Source organism: Athene cunicularia (genome assembly GCF_003259725.1).
Source record: "Athene cunicularia isolate RWA chromosome 2 unlocalized genomic scaffold, athCun1 chr2_part2, whole genome shotgun sequence".
NCBI lineage: Eukaryota > Metazoa > Chordata > Aves > Strigiformes > Strigidae > Athene > Athene cunicularia.
Window position 1 is genome coordinate 8,592,536 of NW_020799096.1, and position 13,565 is coordinate 8,606,100.

General features: G+C 39.5%; 1 protein-coding gene across 5 annotated transcripts in view; it reads left to right on the forward strand.

The window, feature by feature from the left end:
- Nucleotides 1-8,317: 8,317 nt before the first annotated feature.
- The window catches only part of POU6F2 (POU class 6 homeobox 2), a 317,306-nt gene continuing 312,058 nt past the window's right edge, over nt 8,318-13,565 (forward strand). For 4 of the 5 annotated variants that reach the window (XR_003397925.1, XM_026843964.1, XM_026843960.1 and 1 more), the window contains exon 1: nt 8,318-8,450. Coding sequence is in view for 3 of the 5 variants with exons in the window: in XM_026843964.1 (XP_026699765.1) it covers nt 8,346-8,450 (105 nt within the window). In the remaining 2 variants the exon portion in view is untranslated. Of the gene's footprint in view, nt 8,451-9,095; nt 9,201-13,565 lie in introns of those variants that run through there. The other variant, XM_026843962.1, reaches the window with a different exon arrangement.

Genomic DNA, 13,565 nt, shown 5'->3' on the forward strand with positions numbered 1-13,565 from the left:
GGGGCTGTCCCTGCCCTTGGTGGCCACGCTCTGGGCCCAGCTGCTGGGCGTCCCTGACGCGTCCCCTGCCACTCGGCTCCAGGGACAAACCCAGGGCTGTGCCTGTTCTCTCAGGCCCTGGCAGAAACCAGCCCTGAGCCCAGAGGCCTCCCCTATTCGCCGTCCCCTCTCTGCGCCAGAGCTGACGGCCATGAGGCCCTGCAGCCAGGAGGAGCAGGGACTTGACCCGGCTGGACACAAACCCTTTTCCTGGGGTGTAAGGGGGTTGAGTTCCACAGCCACAGCCTGGAGGAAAGCCAAAGTGTGACCAGAGCCATAGGTTGGGCTGGACAGTGCCAACAGACCACCAGGGAAATGGCACAGACTTTGGAAACCAAGTGAGCAGAGGTTACACTGGTGTGGTGGAAAGGTTGGGCATTTTCAGACCAGAACATTTGGATCCACGCCCAAAGCACAGCCAGGCAAATGATGACTCTTCCCAATTGGGAAAATAGCCCATTGCTGTGGGCCATGTTCATGTGGGATACAAAACACACTTCAGCCACAGGGTAAAACTTTCAGAGCTCAATTGTGGCTTTAACCTCTCTGAGAGTTATTTGCCTACCTCAGTTTGTGGGAAGATATTCAGATCCTATCCCTGACAAGTCTCATTTTCCTTTAGGATTTAGTATTTTGAGTACTGAAAGAGTGTCATGGTTTAGCCCCATATGCTCTGGCTCATGAATACCATGAAATCCAAAATATGATATGGACAAGGACACCTATGTTTCTTGAACAATGGTTTTCTTCAATCTAAATTCAAAAGACCGGACCATGCACTTCACTGTTTCCTACATCTGATGACAGCAAAGCATGAAGCGTGGAGCCTGAGAGATGTGTTAAGGGGGCTTTCACCCATCCGTAGCCTGCTGGAGTCCAGCTCCACACAGTGACCAGCGGATCCAGCCCTCCACGGGCCAGCTGGGCAATGTGGGTGGGCTCTGAACATGAAGCTGGTGGTGTCAGTCCAGTCGTGTTCAAAATGGATGTCTGCCTCCTAGGGAAGAAAATATCCACAGCTGGCATTAACTGAGCTTCCATTTTGGAAGTTTCAAGGGAGAAAGTACCAAATCAGCCCAGATGCTGAAAAAGCTCCAGGAGATGAAAAGTGGTGGGTCAGCGCGATGCAGTTCATGGCACTGCTGTCTGTGGGGATATCCTTTACTCTCCAGGAGTGTGAGTAGTGGTTGCTGACGAGTTTTGAAATGAATTCTTCAGGCACTTAGTGAAAAGAAAGGTTGTTCCTGGTAATGTGATGTGGGTAAGGAGGTGGCTGGGCAGGTGGCCATCCGTCACTGAAAGACAACTGCCTCTCTTTAAGGGGCCCTACATAGCTGCAAGATAGCTGCCAAGAAGGACTGAGATCTTGCTTTTTATATGCCCATCTGAAACTATCTGAGAACATCAGTGTGATGAAATTACTGATGATGTCATTTAGGTACAAAGGAACTTTTTTTTTTCTTTGATTAATAAACCACGAAAAACAATCTTCTAACACGCACATAGTAATTACTTTGCAAAACTGGTGCAATGAGTGCAGAAAGCTCCCAGACTATGCCTGTTCTTTTAAACAAAATCTTGATAGCTGTAGAGAGCTGCTCTCCTAGAAGGACCCTGCAGACCTAAGTCAGAGCTTGGCTTCAGCCCTGCCTCCTGGATGAATCAGGGACCTGTGATACAGCCCTGTTTTCAGGCATGTTTCCAGCTGCATCTCTTGCTGCTCACAGCTAGTTCCCCTGGGTGGACCCTGGGCCTGGCTCATCCCCTCTCTGTGCCAGGGGCTGTTGATGGAGCGGGTTGCCAGATGCTGGCTCTGCCCATCTGGGCCAAAGCCTGTGGGATGGTGCCCTGTTGGTGAGGGCATGGCCTGTGCCAGGGTCACCAGCAGCTCTTGGCTCACCTGCTTTCAGTGAGCAGCTGGCCTTTGCTGATCCCTGAAAACCTCCTTGCATAGCCTCATCCTTCTACATTTTGCAGCTCAGGCTCTTCCTAAGCCACAGGGTGTCAAATTATTCAGCAACCCATCAGTGGGTTGCCCCCCATGAACCTCTCCTACCTAAGCTTCTGGTTTGTGTATGACCAAACTGTAGACGCAAACTGATCCTCAGCAGGCATCTGAGCATTAAAGACTGGCAAAGAGTCATAAACATCTTAAAGCAGAAAATATTGGACAAACTTAAATATAGGTTTCACTATTAACTACATTTGACATAATTGTCATCTTTTAATGACTTTCCCATATATATAAGCAATTAACACAGTTTACTGATAGATGAAACAAACCTAGGAATAATTATACATGACAGCACTTTCAGTAGCTCAAACCTATCACGTTTTTCACTCCTGATCCTGTGCAGTACACAGCGGGATATAAAGTGTGTAACCAAACGATGTGAACTGACTATCAGAAGATCAAACATTTCTCACTGCAAGATGTCCTAATGTAATGCCAGGAAGTACCTCTCTGTATATAGCATACCTTTGTTTGACACATGAAATATTCAGACATCATCTAAAGTGCTTGGAGCAAGAGAAGCACAGGTATATGGGTACATGATTTTACTTGGGCCTTTATTTTTTCTTTGTGGGAGAGAGGCATCTACTTAGGAGTTCACAGAAAACCAGGAGTTGGGGATCTAGGGGATGTAGTGTGTAGGAAATGTGTACTTTCACTGGCACTACCCATCCCTCCTGCCACATCCACATCCACCCTTTTTATTTCCTCTGACGATGCTGACACTCGTGTTGAAGTTGGAGTAGCAGCTATGCAAGAGAGCCATTTACAGCTTCAAGAAATGAAAGCAAATACATCGGTGAATAAGAAGTTAATCATCATCTCACACACACTGTGAAACTACCTGGTTTTTCCCTGTTGGTGTGGTAAGAGCATGAATGCTCTGAAGAGTTATACAATTAATTCTGTGACTCATTAACAAATTCCTATTATTCAATGAACAGAAACATATGCCTTACTTTTTGATGTTTCTGCTATCCTTGTCAATACCATGTTCTTAATCCTGCCAAAGATTTTGCAAAACTTTTGGAAAAAGACAATTCCCTTCACTGTAAGAATCATCTTTTTGATCCTTTGTATTTCTTGGCTGCCTTGCCTCAATGATGTTAGTTCACCCAAATATAGTCTGTTCTTCACATGATGTAAATCTCCATTATTGTCCATGCTATATCCAATAAGGAGATAGCTTTAAAAGTCTGTTGTGTCAGATACTGCAGAAGAAACCATGAGACTTGAGGAATGTGGTTTTATTAGACTGCTGTAGTTAGTAATGCACTGGGAAGTATATTTTTAATCCTTACTCAGTCAATATCAGCCTTCCTTGCTAATCCATCTTGCTCCTTGGCATGTTTTCTCTCCACAATTCCGTTTCACTGGGGAGAAGTGTGACATTAGTTTGTCATCTGACTAACTAGTTTCCAGTATCATTGCTGTAATCACCTCCTATCACTTTGCATAAGAGTAGAAGAGAAAGGTGCTTCACTATATTGATAGGAGGAACCACAGTCTCATTTCCCAAATTTTTTTTTAGGCAGTGCTCTCCATCTTACATAAATTCTAGTTTAATCAGGAACCTAGGAGACCTATTGAACAATTGTCCTCCCTGAGACACAAAAATAAGTTTTCAACCAAACCAGCTTGTTAGATCTAGCAGGAAAGGGGGAGAATTTATTCCCAACCTCCCAAAGATACAAAGCATGACAGCAAGCCTCTTTTCTCTAAAATAACAAAGAGAAAGAAAGTTCTTTTCCAGAAATTTTCTGTAGACAGTAGAGGATAGTGCTGTGGGAAAGGGAGCTGTCCCACTGGCTGCATAGGAGTGAGTAAAATGTAGACTATGCTTCAGCCTTGTTCCAGCAATTTACACAGAATCATCATCATCTCTTCCTGACTTTCCTTTCCATGATATAGTCAAACACTTACAAAGGGAAGAAAGTGCAGTCCTTGAAGTGAGTGAGTACGTCCTAGTAGTTCAGTTTTGGAAATGTGGGGGAGTGAAAGAGACCCAGAAATTATGCACTGGTAAAATATGGAGGAGAAGAAATTAGAAGCAGCAGGTGTTGGCTTTTTTTAATAGCAAAATTCCTTTCAAAAAGCAAAAATTATTGTTTAGAATGGACTTGCACAGAGAGAGACTGTAATACATTAGTGCCTTTTAATAAAAAACAATTCTTTTGGAATTAGCATAAATGAGAGCAGAATTTTGCTCATACAGAAAATCCACTCACATATCCCTGAAAATCAAGATGCAAAATGAAATATAGTGTCTGGTTGGCAGAGATGGATAGAGAGAGGGAGAGAGGGAGGAAGAGCCATTGACAGCTTAGAATTAGGCTTGTTTATCTTCGATGAGTGCAAGACCGAGCCTTGCATGTTTAACCTGTTCAGCACCAGTGAGTAAAGGGCCTGTAGTGTGAGGTACAACAGCTTGCTCTGACAGTGCCGTGCATCCATCACTCCAGAAAAGAGGAAAAATAGTCCCCCTAGTGTACCAACGCTGTAAGAAGCAGGAGGATCTCTGGCTCGATTCACTAAATCTGCTGCGAGTTTTACTATGGTATGTGAGCAACGGCCTAAAGGTATGATAGTAAACCCGCTGATCACAAGGCTAGTGGTTTTTGAAGCAAGGAACCATAAACAAGCATAAATAATGAACATTAAAAAATAAAGGTGTGTTTTAACATGTTTTAACTATGAAGTAGTCGAGTTTTGCATTGCTGTATAATTCTAAATCTTGCTTTTCTCACCCAGAAAATATATATTCTGGAAGAAAGAAGCGAAACTATTGTATGCAGTAATACTATTTTCACAAGTTCTTAGCTTTGTAGCTGAGAAGTAGATTCAAGCACATTAATCTATTCAAAAGTACTGCTTTAATTTTTTGTTGTTTTGATCAGACAAGGGAAGTATACGGCCAAAAACTGATCAGAGAAAAAAGTAGTCTGAAAGGGAGAAAGTGTTCAGTGTCACTGGGGACTACCACTTTTCCTGGATGCCACAGATCCAGTGTGCTGCTCAAACACAGGCTTTGTACCACTTTGAATTTGTACTCTCACAGATTCAGTGACAACGGAGCCCCTTCCATGTTTAAGCCTTGATCATAGCCCCCCTCCCAATAATTTTAGGTACAACAATGCAAACCTGATCCATTGTGGCAGGTGCTGTAGTGGCATAGCTACCATATATTGCTGTGCCTCCATAACCATTTTCCTCTCAGGTATGTTGAGGGAGAGCCACAGATAAAAAGTTTCAAAAGGGACCAGAAGATCTCTGCTAGAGATACAGCACAGCTGATTTGGAAGCAGTATTTGTCATTCTGTCCTTCAACAAGTTTCCTCAAGTTGGCAGCATTAGAGCGAATCTGGCCTGCCGAGTTCCCCTTTGCACCCTGCTCTCCACCTGAGCCTGCCCTGTGGCAGATTAGGAGCTACCTTGCTCCCTCACCTTTTTGACTGCTGACAGGAGAGCTAAATCACCTTTCAAAAAGCAAAGCGAGGGGATGTTTGGGAAGGGTAAGGAGACAATGACTTGCAGCAAGTGAAAAGACAATATTGGACTGACACCTCTTGGGGGATGGCCAGTGGAAGGCCCAAAGGATGAGAGTGAAGCTGGGATGGTGCCCAGGGACCAGCTGTGCAGCCCCTACATGACCAGGTAGATTTGGCTGAGAGAAAAGGTGTCCAGCTCCACAGAGGTAAGGGCAGATCCAGGCGGCTCTTACAGCTGTTCAGGTTAACAGTGGTGCCGTGACTTAAGCAGAGACATTTGTTGCAGAGATGTTGTTTTACATTTTGCAGAGTAGATTGGCATTTCCTGGAAGTGTAGGTTAATCATGGGGGGAAAAAAAAGAGGCAGAATAGAACTCACTTTGGGAGGAAGGAGCTCTTGCAGCTCTGTTTGTGTGTGCATTAGTGTCTGGTTGGTTTGTTGGTGTGTAAGTGTGCAGCAGATTTGTCCACGTACAGCACTGTGCTTATTTGTGTGCCCTATTTCCAGGTCAGTGTCTTTGCTAATAAAAACCCTGCAGTGGTAATGGTCAGGTTTAGTTGCTTAGATAAGTTAAGGGAATTTGAAAGGTGTTTGTGCATATTCACAGCAGAAAGGCTCCTCCTGAAGAGAAACTATAAAATAAACATCCTTAATTTTCCTTTCAAATTAATATACAGGATTTACCTTGAACGTGTCTGCTTTCCTGGAGACAGACAAGGCAATCTTCTCTACTCACTTCCCCATTTACTAGTTGTATTTTGGATTGCTTGCGATTGTATGGATGTTGATTATGGCCGTCACATCACCACCTGTTTTTTCCATAAAATCATTCTGAGGGATGAGACCACAGCAAATTCTCAGCTGACTAAAAGGCAGCCCAAGATATTAGTTCGGTGTATTTTCTTTCATGAGTAAGAAGCAGATAAGATTTCAGCACTAATGGTGCATTTTAATTATGCTTATAAGTGAAATGTGGAGCAGATGTTGAAAGCGCCATTTCAAGTACTCCTTCCTCATCCCAGAGGCAATGTTTCAGTGTTAATATTGTACATCTCTCTAAAAATGCTTGATTTGAAAAACTTTTTAAGCTAAATACCTTGTTGGCCTAGAAGCACTTCTGAGTCCCCATGCATCTACATGTAAATTCTTTTCTTGTTTCTGATTTTTGAAATATGTATCAAAACTTAGTTTCTTAACTTTTTTCTTAGCAATTAAAAAATCCCTTGTATTATAAAACCTTGAAGAATGTAAACGATATTCCCTGCCCATCTCTCTTCCCTGAACAGAAATTCTCTCTCACATGCATATACACATACACAGGCACTCTATGACATTCCAAACACTCCTGGATGTTAGATCTTAAAATAGTTTTGTACGAAATATTAGACTGGCAAGCATTGTGCCTACAGTTGGAGTAGTGTTGATATTCTCACATTTCTTTGGCTATCACATGCTAAGATTGATATTGTCAATACCTTTAAAAATGAGATAATAACTTCAAAATATTTCCAGAAACTTACTTAAAATGGAAAGGGTGCATTATAGTAAGCTTAGAGACTAAAGTGCTTTTTTCTGTATTTTTGCTTCTGACAGTCTTTGAAAAGCAGGTTTGTTGTGCTAGTAACAGAAATGCAATTTTAAGAGCGCAAAAAGATGCACTAATATTTATATGAAGCTGTAATACAGCAAAAATTATATGGGCTGTTATTCTGCTATATTGCCAGAGGACTGTATTGATCTTCAAAGGGTTAAAGCGCTACTGGGTTACATTAATGTCACCCTTCAGCAATCACTGGCCAATAACGTATCAGCAATCAATGCTGCAGCGTGTTGTTCACGACACTCAGTTTTTGGAGACAAGTGGCTGATATATTTTGACAAGAAGAAAAAATAGTCTTGGAAATTCTTGTGAATCTTAACTCAGAGGGGAAGATATATGAAACAAACTGCTGCCATTAGAAAAAATGGTAATGTTTGCCCTCATAAGTAACAACATTTTATACTCAGTTCAGTGGAGCAGTGAATGAACCAAAACTCTGCTAACCTTCAAAATGGAAAGGATTCCGTAAGTAGGATTTACATAGTCTCAATATTTTATATTTTGAGTGCTCATCACAGCTCGCATAAACTAATACTTAAATATATATTTCCAATAAAGAAAACATTTGAGTTCTGGTGGAGTGAAGCAGTGAGACACGTTTTAGCCTGTGAGTGTAGACACAGGTTTCTCAGCCCCTGCTCCTTGTTTTTCCTGTTAGCAATTTTTTTCTTTCAAGTTCTTATAATTTGTGCATGTCCAAAGAAGGAAATGCAAGCCTCTTCGCTTTGACACAAAAGAAACTTAAATTTAAAAAAAAAAAAAAAAAAAATCAGGAACGCAAACAGCCATAAGGTAGAAGTACAAAGGGGAGAATAAAAAATAGAGGCTGCAAGAGGATACGAGGGGTTAAAGTTCTGACCACTGTCTGCATATATAAAATTGTATCACCTTATCTGAAAAGTTTAGACTTAAAAGAAAAGCCTCAGTTTAAAATACCTTTTAGGTTTATTAAATCTTTAGGCTGAAGATTACAGCAAGTGTTTTGTCTTTGGTGAGTAGCTGTTTGTCTCACTTTATTTACTTGGTATTGGGTATTTGTCAATGTCATTTCATATCTGCAGAAAATTCATACGTTCTATGGAAGTATGTATGTGTGTGAGTGTGCTGAAGGTCACATGACTGTTTCATCCTATTTGGTGGAGCAGCTTGACTTTTTTTCCCTTGCTTTTGGTGATGGTTGTGAGTGCAGAAGTTGATTGACAGATGCATGCCAGAAACCCCCATTCTCCTTTTCAAAGACTACATATGATGGATTGCGATCTTTCAGCTCAGCAGGACACAGGGACCATGCAAGCTGTAATTGGTCAGGTATGGAGTCAGCCATTTCTCAACTCCCCTTTTATTTTTTTTTTCTTCACAAGGGTCTAACCATATGATTCACATAATTCATATTTACAGTACCATCTTTCTATCTGTATCTTCAGCTACCAGCGAGTGTAGTACTGAAAGTGAGAAAGGCAAAAGAACCACAATAATCTGGCCAGGGAATCACTAGTTAAACCTAAAATACCATGCTTTTCTTCTAATAAACCCAGTTTATAATTTAGTCTAAGCTTTGCCAAATCAATCTATTTATTAATTTGCCGTTGTATTTTGTTTAAATGTGCTGAAGTAGAAGAACTAAGGAGTGAAAGTGTTATGTTTGCTGGGGAGTTGCTTTCTATTTCTAATGCTGTTCATTATTTCTATATTGACTGTATTCCTGTACTACAGGCTGTGGATTTTTTTTTTTCCTTTTTCTTTTTTCTTCTTTTACTCCTAACCCAGATAATGTGTGATTGAGCTTGGTAAATGTAGTAGTCTTTGCTGCTGCAGAGGGGCAGCCTGCAAATTAAACACTGCCACAATCTGAAAGGTCCAGGTGGTCTGCTCGTGCTTCCTAATGCAATCCAGCACAACAGCTTTAATAAACAGCTCTATTTAGTTCTCCCTCCCTGTATCCAGGGAAGTGAACTGGTCTGGGGCTGCTGTGATGAAATGCCAGAAGAATATCTCTCAAAGGCCTCACAAGCTGATTTTTAGAGCTTTTCCGTTTTGTCGTCTTTGTCTTCCAAATGGGTCAGTGAGTCCTTCTTTTTCTGTTTTGTGATTTCTGATAAGTCTGTAGTTTTTATGTGTGTATTTTAACCGTGCTGTTTTGAGCTTTAGCCAGAAGAGAAAAGAATCATTGTCTTTTCATTTGCTTCAAATAATAACCTAAAGTGGGGAAAGAAATTAAATTATTTTATCCTGATGTACAGGGAGGGCTGTTTTCCTATAAATGCAGCCGGAATTGGATGTGAGTGTCTGTTTTTCTTTTATTAACAAAATTTTAAGTGCTCAACACTTTCTCATTAACCACTGACTTGTAAATCAGTCTCTGGCAAAGGGTATTTTTTGAACTCTCTCAAAAGTTTGTGTTTTTTTGCATATGTTTCCAGTGTTGTGAACGCGTGCTGCTGAGGTGATGACATAGTATTTGTGTTTCCTATATGTTGATACAATGGTGGAAAAATACGCATCCTACACACTGTTTTCAACTAAATTATGGCAAAGCACAGAAGTCCCTCAAAGCACATGGTTTATTAATACCATCGTACACTGTAATGCATTTCTGGGCGGAAAATGTCAAATATGTAATACCATGTTTACCACAGACTTTTATTGCTTTAAATATTTTAAAAATAGAAGATACATTTTTTATTAAAAATCCCCCAAACATTAACAGCTTTCTATTAGGCTGGCTTATACCTAAAAAGTGGGGCATGTTTGCCAGTATTGCACTGTGTGAAAATATGTATTTTACAGCGGGTTAATTACCTTTTTGTATAAACTTGTTCAGTCTTAAAGAAATATATTGGAAGATTCTAAGGCAGATACAATAGCAAGGTTTTGAGCAAATACACTTGCCAGAAAATGTACCCTGAAACCCTGATAAATCTCAAAGCCTGTAATATCTCTTTAATGTAACTTTTTGCTTTGGCATGTAAGAAAGTCTAAGTTAGCTATTTTATGTTTAAAGCTTGCTAGCTCTTAGAAAGTGGTTTTGAGACTGGAAAAGGTAGGAGCATGTTTTATTTCTGTGTATAACATTCCATATTGCAACAATTAAAAAAAAAGTTCAGTAAATGTCTGGAAAAATGTTTATATCATGTGTTAGTGTATTTAATTTCCTGAATATCTATAACAAGGGCATGGACTTCAAAGACATTTAACTATTTTAGGTGACTAACTTCCTTGGGCTTTTTATATATCAGCATTTATGGATATTATTGTGCAACTTAATGTGTTAGGTGTTGCAAACAGTTTTTTAGATCTGTATGTGTGCATATTTCCATATCATATATGTAAGTGTACATGTCCAAATGTGTTCATAAATCCACAAAATTTTTAAGTATGTTTTTGTTTTGATTAATTCTCCAGTGTTTGGTTATTAACTACATGTGAAGATAGAACAAAAAGTTGAAAAATATTTTTTTTCTGATAAAAATGATGGATTTTCTAGTTGTATAATAAGAGTTATTTAAAACTTGGGAAGCACAGAGCAATCAGTATAATTACCATACATTGCTGAAAATAGAAATAGACTTTCTCTAGGCACTCTAATATTCAGCTGACAAGAGAAAATAACTATCAAAAGGCAAACACTATGTCATAAAAATCTTTCCACACTGTAAGTCTATATTTAGTATTGATAAATACTAAAGATTTGCATAGTTGGTATGTGTATATTTTTAGAAGAGACATTCGTTTCCTGACACTGTTTTAGAAAAAGTTCTTAAGAGTCTGTTAACTTTCAAACCTCCAAAAGCAAAAACTTAAATAAAATGTTTATCATTTGGCTTTTTTATTTCAGAATTGTATTTTTCTTCAGCTGTGAGAACTAAATTTTGTTTTGACTAATCCTGCAGATGTAGCTTTAAATTCAGTCTTGTTTGCTGCTAATGGAGTGTGAACTTGCCTAATTAAAAATCCAAACTATACATGTATATCTCTGCTCCAATGGAGATCTGAAACACTACCAGTTATTTGTAGTTCAAACACAAGTCTGTGTATGACACGAAAGTAATAGCAGGAGCATGCTGATTTAAAGGCGTTTTCAACACCAAGTACTTGTTCATCATTAAATGTGTTTTCCACCTTTTTTTTTTTTTTTTTTTTTTTTTTTTTTTTTTTTTTTTTTTTTTTTTTTTTTTAAATGTTCCCGATTTCATCTGTCTCCAAGCACCAGCATCCACAGTGGCTCCCACTGGTGATGGCAATGGTAGGCAGAGTGCTACAATCCTGACCATTACCTAGCACCTGGGTGTACTGGCTCCAAGGGGCAGAATTGCTTGTATACCTTCCCTCTGGATTTTTCCTCCCCCAAGCAAGCAATAAAACAGCAAAGTACTCTGAAGAACAACCTCCTTGCCTAGCGTGTCAAGATCTAGAAGCTCATTGCTCATTGTGATTTTGATTCATAACTGGAGTGTTTGGAATGAAACCCCGATCCCTGTCAGCAATGGTCTGTAGCATCCTACCTTGCACACTGAGCCATAATACCCGTTATTTCTTCACATGTGTTTTGCTCTCATATAAACTATTAGCTGGATTTTTATGCCATGTTCCTTATATATCCTGAGTCCATCTAAATGAGCAGGTAATTAAATGTGTCATCTAATTATCTGAATTACACGGGATTTCTCTACCTTGTATGCTTTCTAAAATCTGTACTGTACCTTTCTCCTTTTTTTTTTTTTTTTTTTTTTTTTTTTTTTCCAGACCTGAGCTTGTGAGTGACAGGTTAGTTCATCAGCATTACAGCCCTCCTGTTTTTGTCTCATCTCATGCAGACAGGTCACTGTGTCCAATCACCCTTCTGGCTCTGCTATCCCCAGGGGAGCCCAGGCCAGCCTGCCATCTTGATCCACCGGCCTGAGGGCCCGGGCTGGCTGCACATTTCTGTGTTCACTGGTTCTTGCAAATATAGTAAAACGGGAAGGGGAGGGGGGCAGCTTAAATTAGATCTCTGTAAACTGTGAGGAAGTAAATTAGGTAGCATTCTTCAAATAAGCAGGCATTTGCAGTTATTATTGCTGTGTTTGATTTCTCTTTCTACGTGTTAACTGTGTTTATTTTCTATATTTCAATGATATCCTCCATGTGATCTCATCATCTAGTAAAAGCTATTTATGCAAGGGTAAACATGCGCTCTTTTCCCATAGAGAGTTGTGCTCTGAAGCCCAATTTATGAGTTTGATACATTGCTGCAGCCAAGGTGGGTCTTCCTGGTCTGTGTTTTAGTTTGTTGCTTTTTTTATTTGTTTTTGCGTTTTTCCCCACGATTAACAGCAATAGAAAAGGGGGATAAATGTTTTGGAGAAGCCATGCATTTCTGTAACTCATGGGTCACTTTTCAGAAGTTTGACCTGTTGTCAGTGGTGTTTTGTAATGCAGATCAATAGATATCCAGGAGTTTAATTTTTACCAAATGAAGATCAGATCTATAATGTTAGTTTGTCTTGAACAATCTTTAAGCGATTCATCTTACAGTAGTAGGGAAGGTCTTTTTCTCTTGCAATACCCATTTCAATCTCTAATCTAATAGACAGAAGTGCCTATAACCTATACAAAGAAAAAAGAACCGTTCTATACATAAATTTAAGGTGCCCACTTTATAATAATACAGCAAGGAATTGTGTCCTTTTGTCTACAGTTTGGGACAAATCCTGTTCTCTTTAGCAAGAATTAGACCCATTGCCTTAAGCATGACTACTTGCATAAGGAAGGTCAGACTACTTATCTGCTTAGTGTATTGTCCAGCACAGACATTGTTGTCCTGCACAGTCACCAGCAGTTCTTTTCTGCAGTTCAAGACTGTGAGAGAGAGGCTTATGGACAGGTACACACTGACTGTTGTTTTCAGTAGTAGGGAGACAATGTAAACAATAAGAATCATGTTTGAAAAACTTCAAAAACATATTTTTTAATATTTATGAACAAGCTGGTACACTGATAATGAAGCATTCCATCTCCGCAGAAACCCACTGTTTTATACTCTCTCTAGTATGCTGTGTCCTTAAGAATTATTATTGTAAGGAGATGCAGGAATGTGGCTGTAATGTTTTACAGTATAAATATTTGTTGTAGAGGAGTTTGGATCTCGTTAATTTAATATATGTAAATTCTTTGGTCCTAGGCCTGGATTCCAGCAAAAGAATGCATTGCTCTGTTGACTTTTGTTTTTACAGCAGAAAAGATGGATTTTTATCATTTTCATTCATGCTTAAAAAAGATTTTTCTTGTTTTCACACCAAAATCAGGTTTTAAATGAATTCATCCCTCTATATACATCTTTTAGTAATTTTTTTGTGTTGCGTCTCTTTATTCTTTTCTGTTCTGTGCTACTCTATCTCATGTATTAGTTTGTGGGTCAGGCCAATTTAAGAGGTCAAATCTTTA